The sequence below is a fragment of the Rhodotorula graminis genome (genome assembly GCF_001329695.1).
Source record: "Rhodotorula graminis WP1 unplaced genomic scaffold RHOBAscaffold_2, whole genome shotgun sequence".
Taxonomy (NCBI): Eukaryota; Fungi; Basidiomycota; class Microbotryomycetes; order Sporidiobolales; family Sporidiobolaceae; genus Rhodotorula; species Rhodotorula graminis.
The window spans coordinates 1,271,936-1,287,026 of NW_017264929.1; the positions used below are offsets into that span (position 1 = coordinate 1,271,936).

The following is a 15,091-nucleotide window of genomic DNA, read 5'->3' on the forward strand; positions in this document are numbered from 1 at the left end:
CAGGACGAGCTACGGCGGAGCCCTCTCCAGCTGCAGCCATCCTCTGTGCGAGGGTACTTTGATGAGAGAGTTGCTTCAAGTGGCAGTCTCGATAGATTGCACGCTTCAGCAAGAACTACAGAGGTCGGTGCGAGGCTGTGGAGCAACGAGGCGAGGGGACTTGGGCGTGAGGGCGAGCTGGCGAAGGCGCGCGTCGCCTCGAGGGGCAAAGCTCTGCCGACCCCTCCTCTTGCTCCCCCGGTTGTGCGATCTCTCGACAAGGTACACCCCTGTCACCCTCGCACTGTCGACCACCGCAGAGCCCGAGACTGACCCTCCCCTCTCGTCCTCGAACGACCCTCCTCGACCGCCTCGTCCCCCTCCTGCTCGCCTCCAAAACTTCCTCGCCGCCTCGCCTCTCGACCTCGCCTCGCCGCACCTGCACCCGTGCCCCTCGTGTACCTCTGCCCGACACCTCGCACCGATCCATCCACGCGCGCGCCCGACCCGCACAGATGCCCAAGATCTACAAGCCCGGCAAGGTCGCTCTGGTCCTTTCTGGCCGCTACGCCGGCCGCAAGGTCGTCGTCATCCGCCAGTCGGACGAGGGCACCAAGGTGCGTCCCCCACCTCGAACCCGTCCCGCACCCGTCTGCGCCCAGTCGAGCGCGAGCCCGAGAACGAGAGCTGACTTCGTCCCACACCCACCTCGCGCCCTTCACAGGAGCGTCCTTACCCGCACGCCATCGTTGCGGGCGTTGACCGCTACCCGCGCAAGGTGACCAAGGGCATGGGCAAGAAGCGCATCGAGAAGCGCTCCAAGGTGCGCCCCCGCTCGTCCAGCGTCGTGCCCCCGAGTGCCGTCAAGCTCACCTTGCCCTTGTCCCTCGTCCCTCCTTCCCTCGACTTCGCCCGCCCCTCTCGTCTCCGACAAACCGCACCACTTCTCTTTCTCGACCCGTCCACCCGCCGCATCCGACTGCGCTGCGCTCCCTCCGCCCTCCTCGACTACCCCGCACCGGCTTCGACCCACCTCTAGGTCAAGCCCTTCATCAAGGTGAATACGCCGCTCCTCTCGGACACGTCGAGACGACGATGAGGAAGACGCGCGAGCTCGGCGGGCGGGAGAAGCGGGTCGTGGCGAGCGAGCGAGTGAGCGGGCGGCAGGAGGTGCGGCGAGCCCGAGGACGTCGGCCGAGGGTGTACGCCGTGCTGCGGGTAGCCCGATCGTCGAGACGGCGCGCGAGGCGCAGAACTGCCGACCTGGTGGGGGTCAGGCTTGAGGGCCGGAGAAGGCGTCGCCGACGCCGCCGTGGACCCGCACCTGCCGCACCTCGAGGACCGCCTACTGACCCTCTTGCTCTTCACCTCCGTCTCGCCCTCGCCCTCGCCACGGCTCCCACCCTGCAGTCGGTCAACTACAACCACCTCCTCCCGACCCGTTACGCGCTCGAGCTCGAGGGCCTCAAGGGCGTCGTTGCCCCGGAGACGTTCAAGGAGCCCTCGAGCCGCGAGGACGCCAAGAAGCAGGTCAAGAAGCTCTTCGAGGAGCGCTACCTCCAGGGCAAGAACCGGTGGTTCTTCTCGGCTGTGCGTCCCCCTCTCTCTTTCTCGCAGGTGGACAGTCGGACGCCGCGGGCGGTCGACTCGTCGAGCGGCATGGAGCGCGTCCTGACTCTCCTCTTATCCCTCTGCAGCTCCGCTTCTAAGCGCATCACCCTGCGCTCTCGGAATCGGCGAGTTTGGGAGGGGTCGGCGGTCGGTCGGTCGGCGGGACTGGCGACGACGATGGCGACGGAGCCGGGCGGGCGTCTGTTCCTCCTTGTACCCTGGCTCTGTTGAGAGGTTGCAGGGGTAATGGACCTCGAACCACAGCCTGACGCCGCCCTCGCTGCGAGAGCGAGAGCGAGAGAGAGAGGTTGCTCGTCTTCCCTTTCTCCCGTGTCCCTGTGCAACGGGACGCTCTAGCGGGCTTGTCGCTCTCTCGTTTCGCGCGCACGTTCCCCTGACACGAGCCAGGCAACCCGACGGAGCTGCGCCGACGAGCCTGGCTCAGCCACCGCACCGACCTCTCCTCGTCGCCGAGTCCGTGCTCTCTTCTTCTCGCGCTTTCTCGAGCCTGCTCGCTCTCGGGCTCTCTCACAGCCCACGAACGACGACCAAGGTCGTGGTTCGGCAGACGAGCGAGCGAGGAGGAGAGACGTTCTCGCTCGACGAGGGAAGAGGTTCGAGCGGACGACGAGAGGCACAAATCTTGGATTCCAGGGTTCAACGCCTCGCACTGACGAGGCGGCATCATAGAGAGGGTCGCGAGATCTATCTAGAGAGCAAGCCTTGAGAGGGGAGACGGCACAGAGGAAGAGGGAGAGGGCGGAGGTCCCTCAGCCTGAGAAGGTCGTTCTCGAGTCCTTCTTTCGCTCGGCTCGACTCTGCCAGACGGCGCAAGCTGCAGGCCATCGCGCTCTCGCTCTCGAACCACGCTGCGTCAAGAAAGAGGACTGTCTATTCACAGGTGCGCGCTCGGCCTCATCTACAGCAACCGTCGATGACGCTCTACTCGGCGAACGGGTAGTCTGTGTAGCCCTTGGTCTCGTTCGGGCCCTTGACGTAGAACGTGTCGCGGTCGGGCTTGTTGAGCTCGATGCCGTCCTTGATGCGCCGCACGATGTCGGGCGTCGAGAGGAACAGGCGGCCAAAGACGATGGCCGTGTTCTCGTACTTGCGCGCGGCGTCGACGGCCGTGTCGGGCGTGAAGCCGCCGGCCTGGAGAAAGGTGCGAGGTGCCCAGATGTCGTGCTGCGGGTTAGGCGACGAGATAAGGTCAGGCTCGCGCTCGACAGGCTCGACTCGAACAAAGGAGAGAAACAGGGAGGGACGCACGATAAAGTCGAGCTGCTCGTCGTACGACACGTCGACAGTCTCGTTGCCGGCGACCCTCGACTCGATGCCGTGAACATAGGCGAGGTCCGGGTGGCGCTGGCGCAGCTCGGTGACGAGGTACGAGAACGTCTCCTTGATGTCGTCGGTGCGGTCCATCTTCATGCCCTGGAACTTGCTCCACGGCGAGAGGCGGATACCGGTGCGGTCGGCGCCGATGGCGTCCGTCACGGCGCGCATGACGTCGAGCGGGAACCGGCAGCGGTTCTCGACCGAGCCGCCGTACTCGTCGGTGCGCTTGTTCGAGTTGGTCTGGATGAACTGGTCGAGGAGGTAGCCTGTCGCACGAGAGAAGCAGGGTTAGCTCGGCGACCGAGAGCGGCGAGAGGTTGGCGGCGCGAGAACGGCGAGAGGGGCCGAGAAGGATTCGGAGTTGGGGGTGCGACACAGAGAGAGAGGAGTACTTCCCGTTGGCCCCGTGTACCTCGCATCCATCGCCACCTGCCTCCTCGACGAAGCGCTTGGCCGTGTAGGCGTACGCGGCGACATAGTCCTGCGACGAGAGGAAAGAGGTACTGGGTCGGCTCGACGTCACGCTGCAGAGCCTGCGTCCTCTCGAGACGCCGAGAGAGAGAGAGAGAGGACGCACCTGGATCTCCTGCTTGGTCAAGGGCCTCGGCTTGTCGCCGCCCTCGAATGCGACGTCGGACGCCGAGTGGACCTCCTCGCCGGCATCCTTCTTGAGCTCGTCGGCCTCGGCGGCGCGGCCGAGAGCCCACAACTGGAGGTAGATGTAGCTGCCCTTGGCGTGCACGGCGTCGACGATGCGCTTCCACGCGGCGACCTGCTCGTCGGTGTAGCACCCGGGCGCGTTCGACTGGCCGCCGGCCTTTTGCGAGACGTACGTCGCCTCGGTGATGAGGAGGGTGCCCGGGTACGACGCGCGCTGGGCGTAGTACTCGACGGCGTGCTCGTGGTGGACGTGCTGGTCGTCGGCGCGGTACCGGGTGAGGGGCGCCATGACGATGCGCGACGAGAGCTCGAGGCGGCCGAGCTTGAGCGGCTCGAACAGGACGGTGTTGGCGGCCATGGTGGTGTGCGGGCAGGTGTGGGTGGGAAGGAGGAAAGTCGAACGAGGCGGCGAGGGAGAGCGGAGGAGGAGCGTTGACGTTGTCCGAGCCGTTCGGCCTCGGCCGGACGATGACGGGCCGGCCTCGATCTACCGCAGCATCGGGCTCAGGCTGGGCGCAGATGCATCTGCGCGGTCGTGCGGGCGGTGCGGGCGTGGGCGTGCGGCGACGGGGTCGAGGCTGGACGAGTGGCCGAGGAAGCGGGGGAGGGAGGGGAGAGGCGCCAACCGCGCTCGAGAGAGGTGGGACGCACCGCAGAGCTGCTGCAGCTGCTGCCCAGGTGCTGCACAGCCATTTGCGCTGCTTTGAGCCGAGGGGAGTGCGGTGAGGGATCTGCGGGGGGAGCGAGGTCAGGAGGAGGCGGCAACGGCCCACGGGGCACGAGAGGCCTTGCGCGCTCGGCAGAAGGCCCTGAAGAGATGGGAAAGTGCGTGTGGACCCATTGCAGGCTGCCTGGACCGGTGGGAGCAGAAGAAACGAGCGTCAGCCGCGAGGAGACGAGCTGGCCACTGGGCGCGCCGGCTGGACCGCACCACACACTCGAGCAGCTCTGCCAGCACCGCGAGCTCGCTCCAGCTCTCCAGCGCAGCCACCACACCCCGCCAGCGAGCGACCCGCACCGCCCGACGCCCGCCAGCCACCTCGCCCCGGCTCGTCCTCCCGCCCTGCCCTCCCTCGCTCGACACGGCAGCGGGCAGCGCTAGACCACCTCGACAAGCACACCTGCAGCTCACTCCGCCCCCTCGAGCACGACACGACCCGTCACACCTTGTCGCCGCCAGAGTCGCCAGGCCCCCACCCCGCCTTTCCCTCGCCTCGACTCGCCGCCTCTCGTCGGGCCCACCACCTCGTCGAGCTCCCACCATGACCCCGCCCAACAGCACGGGCAACAGCAAGAAGCCCGCCAAGAAGGGCACTGCCAAACCCGCCTCGACCGGGCCCGCCTCGAAATCGGCCGGCAAGCGTTCCGCCTCGGCCGCGCTCGCCGACGACGACTCGGCCACCGCCGCCGCCCTCACCAAGCGCGCCAAGCGCAACACGAGCGGCAAAAAGAGCCTGCGTGAGGAGGAGCTCGGTGTCGGCGGCGAGCTTGCAGAGGAGGACATGCTCGAGGCGGGCGAGGACCTGGGTGCAGCCGACGACGATGATGACGACGACGACGACGAGGGCGACGAGGGCGATGGGGGCGTCACACGCTGCGTGTGCGGCGAGGACAGTGCGTCCACCTTTCTCCTGTCCTCCCTCCCTCCCTGCCCGCCAGGGCCCAGGCTCGCGAGCCAGAGAGCTGACCCTGCCCTCGCGTACGCAGACGAGGAGATGGCGTCGGGCCTCATGATCCAGTGCGACACGTGCAAGTGCTGGCAACACGGTCCTTGCGTCGGCTTGTGGGACGAGAAGGTGCGCCGCCTCTCCCTCTTTCCGCTCGTCGTCGTGCGCCCGCTCGGGTCGACGCGGTCTGTCCCGCCCTCGACATCTCGTACTGACTCTCTCCCTGTCTTACAGGAGTGCCCCAACCGCTACTTCTGCGAGCTCTGCAAGCCCAACCTGCACGGGCCAGGCGGGTGCGTCCGGCTTCTCTCGCTCTCGTCGGCGCAGCACGCGCCTCACACGAACCGCATGCCTCTTGCGGATCACTTACTCTCTCACACACCCGCAGACTCCTCCGCAAGGTCAACCGCAAGTCGTCTGCGCCTGTTCGCGGCCGCTCCCCCTCCGCCAGCCTCCCTCCTGCCGCCAAACACGCCTCTTCCTCCTCGTCCGCCGCCCAGCCCACGCCCACCTCGGCGCCGCACCCCAAGCCGCGCGAGTCGCTCGACGCTCCCGCCGCCGCCGCCGCACCCGTCGTCGCGCACGAGCCCGGTCCGAGCCCGGTCGAGCCCGCCGTTGCCAGCACGAGCGGCAAGGCGCCCGCACCCGGTGCGCCCGGCGGGCCCGAGCCCAAGAAGCGCAGCACGATGAACTCGCGCGACGCGGCGTACGACGACGCGATCGCGCTCAGCATCCTCGAGGCCGGCAGCGCCGCGATGCGCGCGCGGCTCGAGCGCGGCGGCGGGCGGTTGAGCGGCGACGAGGGCGACGACAGCGAGGACGACGTCGTCGAGGAGGTCATTGTCGGGCCGGGTCGAGGGCGCAAGAAGAGCGCGCCGGTGGCGGAGCGGGCGGCCAAGAGCGGGTCGAAGAAGGGCGGGGCCGGGTCGAAGAAGGGCGGCAAGGGGTGCGTTCCCGCTCTCTCTCCTCGTGATCTCCTCCTTCCTCGACGCTCTGTCGAGCCTTTGCGGCCGGTCCTGACATACTCTCGGACCCGCTCGCAGGAAATCTGCCCCGTCGCGCGGTCGTCGCTCGCACTCGCACGCCGAGGGCGACTCGCCCGCGCCGCACGACTCGGTTGACGTCGAGCCCAAGCTCGAGGGCATCGAGGACGCCGACGAGTCGGCGGCGGCAGCCGCTGTCGCCGAGGACGATGCCGTCGCCGCCGCGCGAGACGGCGAAGAGGCCGAGGGCGAGATGGGCCCGCCGGGCAAGAAGAGGCGTCTGAGCCCCGGCGCCGAGGACGAGGAGAAGAAGGAGGACGAGGTGGGAGATGGCGAGGCGGCGCAGCACGGCGAGGAGGTCGCGTCGCAGGAGGAACCGGCGGTCGAGCCCAGCGGTGCGTCCGCTTCACCCTACTCGAGCTCTTGTACCTGTCTGACCCTCGCCTTTCCTTCCCTCGCAGCACGGTCACCTTCCCCTCATCGTTCCCCTGTACACCATCACGGCGGCGCACGAGCCAAGCACCCGAACCAGTACACCTACCGCCCCAAGAACGGCCAACCAGCACCAACTCGCGCGCCCAAGTCGCCCGCCAAGCGCGCGCACGCCGTCGCCGCCGCCACCGCCTCCGGACCTGCACCCGAGCCCAACGGCCGGACGGCGTCGGCGTCGACGGGCGGCAACGCGACGATGGCGACGTTCGGGTGGGGCATGCCCGAGCACCTCAAGCACCTCGCCCACCTCCTCCCCTCGCAGTCGCCTCGACCCCTCGTCGTCACCTCGGCCGTCGACCCGTCCGTCCCTCCTGTCGCCGAGCCGTCGACCAAGGTGCGCTTCCCGGGCAAGCGTGTAACGATGCCCGAGATGCGCAAGCGCGCCCGGACCGTCCTCGACTTTGTCCAGAAGGTCCAGGTCGAGATGGTCGAGCGGCAGCGGCGGTGGGAGCTCTTGCGCGACGTCAACGAGCGCGTGCGCGACGCGCGAGAGCGCGGGAGGGAGCGGGTCGGACGCGGTGGGCGGGTCGGCGCGACCGAGGGCGAGTCGTCGGGTTCCGGCTCGGGCTCGGGCTCAGGCGCAGGGTCCGGCCTGGGGTCGGTCGGCAGCCGGGACTCGAGCGTCGTCGCGCATCCTCGAGGCGTCGGCGGGACGACGCCGGTCCCTGGCGCATCGACCTCGTCGAGGACCGGCGCCGCGGCCGACCTCGCCCTGAGGGGGCTTCCGCCGCTCCCGGGCGCGGTGCAGGAGGTGCCGGGCCTCGAGCTGTCGTCGGCGCCGAGTACGGAGAGCGCGCTGCTCATGGACGCGCTCGCCAAGGAGGTCGTCGCGTTCCAGCAGCGGTTCTTCGGCATCGTCGACTAGAACGCGCCCTCCTCCTCTCGCACATCTTTCTCTCGTTCTGACTTTCTTCGCACTAGCGCACTAGTTCTCCCTCGCACACTTTTACCCCGTGCATTCGCATCCCTGTCGTCGTCCTCGTCGTCGTCCTCGTCCGACGCTCGGCCCGTCTCGATGTTTCGCGTCGCCCGCCCGCCATGCTCTCGCGCCCTGTTGAGGCACACCGTGAGAGCACGGACAGCCATCCAGAGTGTGAAAGCGCAAGCCGCGTGCCATTGAAGCTCGCTCGGCTCGGCTCCCTTTCTCTCGCCTCCTCATCAGCGCTCGCGCTTTCTCCCTCCCGTCTCGTCACCACAGCGACTCGAGCAGTCTCGCCTCTGCTCTGCCCTCGCTCCAGCACGCCTGTACAACCGCCACGGCCACCTCGCACAGCGCCGCGAGCCCCCCTCTCGCCTCTTTCGCGCCATGCCCTCCTCGGCCGAATCCCTCAACACCCTCGACATCTCGCGCTTCTTGACGGGCCAGTCGACACCGACACAAGATCGGGCACTCGCAGCAGCCTTCGTCCAGCTCGCCAAGGAGGTCGGATTCTTCTACGTCGAGGGCTACGAGTCGGTCGTCCCCCAAGAGCTCGTCGACGAGGTCTTTCACCATGTGCGTCACCACTCCCTCCTTTCCGGATCCCTTCGAGCGGCCGCTGACCTTTGCCCTCCGTCCACCCTGCCACTGCCGCAGAACGAGCGCTTCTTCGACCTGCCACTCGAGAAGAAGAACGAGCTCGCGTATACCAGCAGCAAGGCAAATCGCGGGTATCTCAGCTTCGGTCGCGAGCAGGCGAGCCTCAGCAAAGACCCGGACCAGATCGGGGCAGAGCGAGAGGCGGCCAAGGACCAGAAGTGCGTCCTCTCCTTCCTCTCGTCGCCTCGTCCTCCCTTCCTCTCGTCCCCTCGTCCTTACCTTGCTCAGCATACTGACCGCCTTCTCGGCGCACAGGGAAACGTTCGAGATTGGCAACGACGTCGATCCCGTGTACCCGGAGCACTGGCCGAGGGAGGAGGACTTGCCTGGGTTCAAGGAGGTGCGCCTCTCCTCCTCTTCCTCCTTTTCTTTCTCCTGCCCTCGCCCACACTGGCCTGCCCGTTCAACAGACGATGACGCGCTTCTACGTCCTCCTCGACGAGCTCCACCTCCGCCTCATGTCCCTACTCGCCATCTCGCTCGACCTCGCGCCCGACTTCTTCCTGCCGCAAATCGACGGCCGCAACCACTGCCTGCGCCTGCTGCACTACCCGCCTGTACCTCGGTCGGGCTCGAACAATCGGATTGGCGCGCACACCGACTTTGGCACGACGACAATCCTCGTGAGCTCCCTCTTCTCCTTGCCGCCGAGTCGTTTTCTCTGTCGCCGAGCCTGACGCAGCTGCACCGCTCCCTCGCAGTTCCAGGACGACACCGGCGGCCTCGAGATAGAGTCGCCGAGCGGCGCCTTCATCCCCGTCGTGCCAAAGCCGAGAACCTTCATCCTCAACTTGTGCGTCCCCTTTTTTCCCTTTCATCTTTCGCCATGTGTCCCTCACTGATCGTCGACGTTGCAGCGGCGACATCCTGTCACGGTGGTCGAACGACGAGCTCAAATCGACGGTGCATCGAGCCGTCCTGCCCGACTTGCGTGACAGCGAGGACGCCGACGGCCTCACGAAGACGAGGCGCAGCGTCGCCTTTTTCTGCAACGTGCGCCCTCGTCTCCCTTCTCTTGTCTTGTCGTCATCCCTCTCGAGCGACCCTGACCCTGTCCCTACGTGTCCCCCTCACTCGCTCCGGCCTCCTCTCGCGGCGCCGAGTCGATTAGCCAAACCCCGACGCCATCATCTCCTGCCTTCCCGGCTTCGAGGGCCCGTCGGGCAAGGCCAAGTACGAGCCAGTCGTCGCGGGCGAGTACTACGCGCAGATGCTCGAGGCCGAGATCGGTGCATGAGCGAGTCCGGGGAAGCGGCCTGAGCGCAGGGCGGGAGGAGAAGGTCGGGAGGGAGGAACCTCGTTGCCGTCTTTCTCGACGCTCTCTTGCGCAACGCGACAGGGTGCACCTTGCGTTACGATGAGAGAGAGAGGGAGAGACAGAAAGCTCGAGAGTAGCAGACGATGAGGCACTGCAGGACTTGCGCTCGCCGAGGATCGAGAGAAAGGACGAGCCAACGAGGTTGCAGGAACTGTGTACGGGGTAGAAAGGCTACGAGGGAGGCTAAACGAGTGTGCGGTGCATCAAATGCGGGGCGTGCTACATGACCGAGGCGGCGAGGAAGAGAGTATGCTACAGTCCGAGGAGAAGAGGAGGGGGTGCACGACCAGCTCAGACTCGGAAGTCGCGAGCGTGCCGAGACGACAAGGGCGCCGAAGTCGGCTCGAGCTCGCGCTTCGACTTGGTGCCGGCGAGGACGACGCGGTCGAGCAGGGCCGTCGCGACGGACCAAGCGTTGCGGGCTGCCGACGTCGACGCTGCGGCCTTGGTCGTCGTCGTGTCGGCGTAGTACCTGAAAGAGAGCGAAGGAGAGTCAGTGACGCTTCAAAAAGTGGAGGACGCGAGAGCGAGACAGGCGACGCACAGGACTTGGGTCGTGCTGCCGTCGGTGAAAGTAACGCCGGCCGGGGTCGTCTGGGCAGACGAGGTCGTGGTCGCGGCGGGCGAGGTCGTCGCGACGACGACGGGCGCAGGCGCCGTCGCCTGGCGGGCCGTGACCGCCCACGACGTCGGCGAGTAGACCGAGGTGAACTTGGTCGCGTCGGCGAGGTAGACCTGGATCTCGGACAAGCCGACGCTCGTCGTCGTCGCCGAGACCTTGGTGACCGTGACGAGGAGCGACTTGCACGTAACGGTGCGGCCGAGGTTGATGACGGTCGCCGTGCCGTCGTTGTTGAGCTCGCCGAACTGGATGCGGGTGCCGTCCGAGAAGGTCAAGTTGCCGCCGAGGATCTGGTCGGCGAGGTTGGGGCGATCCTGCAGACAGCCATCGACAACGTCAGTCGGCGGTCGAGAAGGAGGAGGAGGAGGAGAGAGCTGGACGCACGTAGAGGACGAGCTGGTTGAACGACTGAGCCTTGGACCACTTGAGCGAAAGATAGGCGCCGACGCCCTGGTTCTGCGAGGCCCACTCCCACGCCGCATTGCCGGTGGCGCGCTTGGCGACCATGCCGCCGATGTGGCCGTCGATGGCGCCCGAGGCCGGCGAGTTCCTCTGCGCGGTCGAGCCGATCGGGGTCGCCCTGGGGGCGAGGTTGGTCGCCGTGGGCGAAGCAGAGGTGGTCGTCGCCGCCTTGGTCGTCGTGGTCGCCTTGGTGGTGGTCGTGCTGCGGCGCAGAGAAGGCGAAAGTCAGGAAGGCGCACGAGAACCAGTTTGAGAAGGTCGAGCTCACGTAGTTGCGCGAGTCGTGGTCCTCGGCGCCTGCGTCGTGGTCGTCGACGAGGACGAAGAGGAAGACGAGGAAGAGACGATAGACGACGAAGAGACGAGGGTCGACGAGACCGAGGTCGAGCTGGCGGTCGAGGCGAGGGTCGAAGAGGTCAAAGCGGCGCTCGAGACCGGGACCGACGAGCTGGTGCTCGCCTCAGTCGCCGACGAGGCACTCGCGCTCGTGCTCGAGACAGTGACGACGGTCGACGACGATGAGACGATGACGCTCGAGGACGCGGCGGCAGAAGGAGCTGACGAGACGACCACGGTCGAGGAGGTCGCGGCCAGGACCGACGAAGATGCCGACGCCGCACTCGAGGCGACGGTCGACGACGCTGATGCCGAGGATGCTGCAGCCGACGATGCGACGTCCGACGACGGCGCGACGGTGGACGAGGCGACGGGAAGGACCGACGAGGAGGCCGACGTCGGGACGCTCGAGCTCGACGAGTTCGTCGCCGAGGCCGAGGCCAAGACAGCGGTCGACGAGACGACAGTCGACGACGTCGCCGACGACTGGACGACCGACGAAGACGAGACGACGGCGGCGGGCCTGCCGACGACCGAGACGGGCTTGGTGAACGCCGCGCTCGAGACGCTGTAGATCTCGATCTCGCTCAGGCCGATGTTCTGCGTGTCGGCACTGACGCCCTTGACCGTCATGCGCAGGCCCGAGACGGTGACGGGCGCCGACAGGTTGAGGTAGAGCGGCGACTCGCCGTCGTTGGGGAGGGCGCCGAACGCGACGCTCGAGCCGTCCGAGAACGTGATGTTGCCGGACGTGATCTGGTCGTCGAGGTTGGGGCGGTCGAACAGCTGGATCTGGTTGAACGTGATCGGTGAGGCCCACGAGAGGGCGAGCCACGCGCCGACGCCCTGGTGGTCCGAGGCCCACTCGACCGACGAGTAGCCCGAGCCGTCCTCGACGTAGCCGCCGACCTTGCCGTCGATGGCCGCGAACGCGCCCTGGCCGTACGAGACGGACGAGGCCGACACCGAGGCGGAAACGGCGAGGTCCTCGGCGCCGTCTGCGCCGGTCGGCGTCGGCCACGTCTGCGGGATGACGACCGTCTTGTTCATCGACGCGGCGTAGGCGGCCTGGTCGTAGTCGGCCGGCATGAAGATGTCGTTCTGGGCGCCGTCGGTGCCGAACGACCACTCCTGGTGGTACCCGGCGCGGTCGTCGTTGCCGATCCAGGGGACGTTGCTCGGGAAGTTGTAGGCGTAGATCGGGCGCTTCGAGCCAGTCGTGCACGACGACGGGTCCTTCTTGCAGAAGACCGGGTCCTGGGGAGGTGCGATAGGGGTGGCGTCGGCCGGCGAGCCCGAGACGGAGCAGTCGAACGCGGTCATGTAGAAGTTGGCCGTGCCCTGCGAGGGTCGAGAGAGGCGGTCAGCGACTCGTGCTCGTCGACACGAGGGGTGAGAGAGAAGGGACGCACGCGGTTGGCGAGCCAGAACCAGGCGCAGATGCACTTGTCGCCCGTGCACTGCGGCATCTTGGCGGGGACGTCGAACGAGTTCATCTTCTGCTTGACGCAGTCGTGCTTGACCGAGAAGATGGCGAGGTTGTCCATCGTGACCTTGGAGATGTCGTCGACGTCGGCGATACCGAGAGCGCAACCCGAGAGGAGCGACTGGTCGATCACCATCGAGTTGGGGTCGCCCGACTGCGCACGACGAGGAGAGTCAGTCCGGCTCGGCGACGCAGCAGCGCGCACCCAGAGAGGGAGAGAGAGACTCACGTGGTAGGCGCCGGCGTTGTCGGCAGGGCAGCTGTGAGAGCGAGGCGTGAGCGAGGGCGACCTCGGGGAGAAAAGGGGAACGAGCGCACGCGTCGAGCGTGGACCCGGGAACGGTGGGACTGACGCCGTAGGACGTCCAGGCGACGCTGTAGGTGTGCTCGAGCGTCAGGACGGGCCGGGAGGAAGGAGAGAGGGTGCGCGAACGCACTGGCAGGCGATCTCGAGCGTGATGCTGCCACCGGCGGGAAGGTTCATAATGTCGCCGTTGACTGGCGGCAGGTTGCGGTAGCCGGGTCCACGGAACCACCAGTCGTCGTAAGAGAAGTAGGGGCCGATCGGGTCGGTAGGAGGGCCAGCCTCGTACGCCCAGTCGGGGCCGACGCCGTACATGGAGGGGTGCCTGCGCAGGAGGTCGAGGGAGCGCGAGGGACGGGGCAAAGATGGGTAGAGGGGTCGGGAGACGTCAGTAGGTGATACAGAGAGCGATACGGACAATAGCGAGGGTGGGAGAGGGAGAGAGAGGGACGTACCACATCGACATGTGGCCAGCGACCTGGGTCGCGAGGCCGGCGACAGCGGCGGCGGCGGTGAAGATGGTGGTGGAGGAGAGCATGGTGAACCAGTCGACCTATGCGAGGTGGTGGAAGACGAACTTGGGCGAGGAGGAAGAGAGAAGGGCGCGCGAGAGAGCTGTCGAAGCTTCAAGGGCGAGTCGTCGTTGCGCAAGACCTGCTTGCGAACGGGGGCGAAAGGAGAAGGACGAGGGCGGACGGCTGCGACGAGTACGAGCTGTAGGGGAAGAGAAAGAAAGAGCGGAGCGAGGGCGACGACCAGATGAGCCGCCTCGGTCGGCTCCGACGACGCGGCGAGCGGGCCAGCGTCGGGCTCACGCAAGGGTCGGCCTTTGACGGCGTGCGATCGAGAGCCACGCATTGGGATCCACCGCGCCGACAGCATCTTGACCGCTCCGGAAGAGGACAGAGACGACGAGAGCCTGCCGAGTTGGGCGAGATGAGAAGGGAAGGCACGTCGACGACCTGCTCGCGGGCGTTCGCCGGCTCGTGCAGCGGCTGTCAGGCTCGGACACCTGCAGGATCGCGCTCGGGCACAGCTCCGCGTGGCCGTGCGCGCTATGCCTGAGCCGTCGTCGAGCGAGCTCGATTGCCATCTCCGAGCCGTCCTCGGTGGAGAACAGCTCGAGCGAACAAAGGCCAGCGATCGGGCACAGAAGCGCACGCCGTGGGGCGGTGCTGGCGGTGCTGTGCGTCCATCGCGAGCGCGGGAGCGGCGGCAGCTGGCTGGTAGCGGGCGGGAGGTGGGAGCGGGCGAGCTCGAGTTGCGCCGCCTCCCTCCTCGACGAGCTCCCGTCCCTCTCTCTCACACTGTCGTCGAGCTCCGCTTTCGGCTCATGCGCTCGAGACAAGCACAACGAGGAGGTCAATGTCATTGCGGTGGCACCCGCTGCTTCGCCCGGCCGACACCGTTCCCTTTCTCCGCTCCTCAGCTCCTCCTTCCTCGCCCGGCGCCGGATCGCCTTCGACTGGCCCGCGGCTTCTCTGCTGCGGAGAGACGACAGCGTGGCTTTCTCGAGCTACCGAGCAGGCGAAGCGGCGAGCGCGTGGGCTTCCGGAGGCTCAGGGCACGAGCGCTCCTCGCTCCGAGCAGGGAGAGAGCGAGGCTCGGTGCGCTCAAGCCGCCATGACGACCTCCTTTCTCGAGGGCCTGCTGAGAAGTGCGCACTCTCGGTCGAGAGCGTCGCCCGGAGCTAGGTCGGGCGCGAGGCAGTCGAGCGTAGCCGCGAGCGCGTGGCACTGGACGAGCACGAGCTGGCGGCGACACGAGGGCGCGCAAGGGTGGACGTCTGCAATGGCATCTATGTACTGCTTCTACACATTGAGAGGCTCGGCGAGAAGGCTCTAGAGGTCCTTGGGCAGAGCCGGCGCCGGGAAGTCGACGCACATGTGCTCGTCCTGGAGGGCGGTTCGAGGGTCAGTCTCTGCGTCGCAAGGACGACCGAGAGATAAAGTCTGAGGAAGAGAACAGAGGGACGCACGTAGGCACGGAAGTGGATCTTGCGGCCGAGCTCCTCGATCTCGCTCACCTCGTCGGCGGTGAGGTCGGGCAGGTCCTGGGTGCGGGCGAGCTTGGCGATGCGGCCCTCGTTGCCCGAGGCGGTGACGGCGACGACCTTCTTGGCACGAGTCCACAGGAGGAGCGCCATGGCGGCGTCGACGTCCTCGCCCGTCTCCTTCGAGAGGCGAGCGGCAACGCGCTCGAGGACAGGCTTGATGGGGCCGCCGCTCGGGTGCCGGAGGACCGGCGAGAGGGG

The 15,091-nt window shown here is 67.3% G+C and overlaps 6 protein-coding genes across 6 annotated transcripts in view; 3 read left to right on the forward strand and 3 right to left on the reverse strand.

Annotated features, from left to right (window-relative positions):
• Positions 1 to 494: 494 nt before the first annotated feature.
• On the forward strand, positions 495 to 1,688 carry RHOBADRAFT_31275 (uncharacterized protein; the record flags this gene model as incomplete). The annotated part of the gene is made up of 5 exons (XM_018412956.1): positions 495 to 596; positions 704 to 802; positions 1,019 to 1,036; positions 1,390 to 1,569; positions 1,677 to 1,688. The coding sequence occupies 5 exons, from the start codon at positions 495 to 497 to the stop codon at positions 1,686 to 1,688; spliced, it is 411 nt and encodes a 136-aa protein (XP_018273787.1).
• Positions 1,689 to 2,532: 844 nt separating this feature from the next.
• RHOBADRAFT_31282 (uncharacterized protein) lies at positions 2,533 to 3,946 on the reverse strand (the record flags this gene model as incomplete). The annotated part of the gene is made up of 4 exons (XM_018412958.1): positions 2,533 to 2,775; positions 2,860 to 3,177; positions 3,305 to 3,409; positions 3,506 to 3,946. 4 exons carry the CDS (start codon positions 3,944 to 3,946, stop codon positions 2,533 to 2,535), a joined length of 1,107 nt encoding a protein of 368 aa, XP_018273788.1.
• Positions 3,947 to 7,027: 3,081 nt separating this feature from the next.
• RHOBADRAFT_66035 (uncharacterized protein) lies at positions 7,028 to 7,711 on the forward strand (the record flags this gene model as incomplete). The annotated part of the gene is made up of 1 exon (XM_018418853.1): positions 7,028 to 7,711. A coding segment is annotated over one exon (609 nt), but the record flags the coding sequence as incomplete, so codon positions are not given.
• Positions 7,712 to 8,036: 325 nt separating this feature from the next.
• RHOBADRAFT_33922 (uncharacterized protein) lies at positions 8,037 to 9,659 on the forward strand (the record flags this gene model as incomplete). The annotated part of the gene is made up of 7 exons (XM_018413154.1): positions 8,037 to 8,225; positions 8,307 to 8,467; positions 8,565 to 8,649; positions 8,720 to 8,932; positions 9,011 to 9,102; positions 9,167 to 9,302; positions 9,421 to 9,659. 7 exons carry the CDS (start codon positions 8,037 to 8,039, stop codon positions 9,544 to 9,546), a joined length of 1,002 nt encoding a protein of 333 aa, XP_018273790.1. The 3' UTR covers positions 9,547 to 9,659.
• Positions 9,660 to 12,133: 2,474 nt separating this feature from the next.
• Positions 12,134 to 13,152, reverse strand: RHOBADRAFT_11533 (uncharacterized protein; the record flags this gene model as incomplete). The annotated part of the gene is made up of 3 exons (XM_018412050.1): positions 12,134 to 12,388; positions 12,460 to 12,757; positions 12,935 to 13,152. Coding segments are annotated over 3 exons (771 nt in total), but the record flags the coding sequence as incomplete, so codon positions are not given.
• A 1,458-nt stretch (positions 13,153 to 14,610) lies between these two features.
• RHOBADRAFT_66036 (uncharacterized protein) overlaps positions 14,611 to 15,091 on the reverse strand; it is a 1,317-nt gene continuing 836 nt past the window's right edge. Inside the window, exons 4-5 of the mRNA XM_018418854.1 lie at positions 14,816 to 15,062; positions 14,611 to 14,732 (exon numbers count right to left, since the gene is read on the reverse strand). Of these exons, the coding sequence (XP_018273792.1) occupies positions 14,679 to 14,732; positions 14,816 to 15,062 (301 nt within the window). The 3' untranslated portion in view covers positions 14,611 to 14,678. The remainder of the gene's footprint in view (positions 14,733 to 14,815; positions 15,063 to 15,091) is intronic.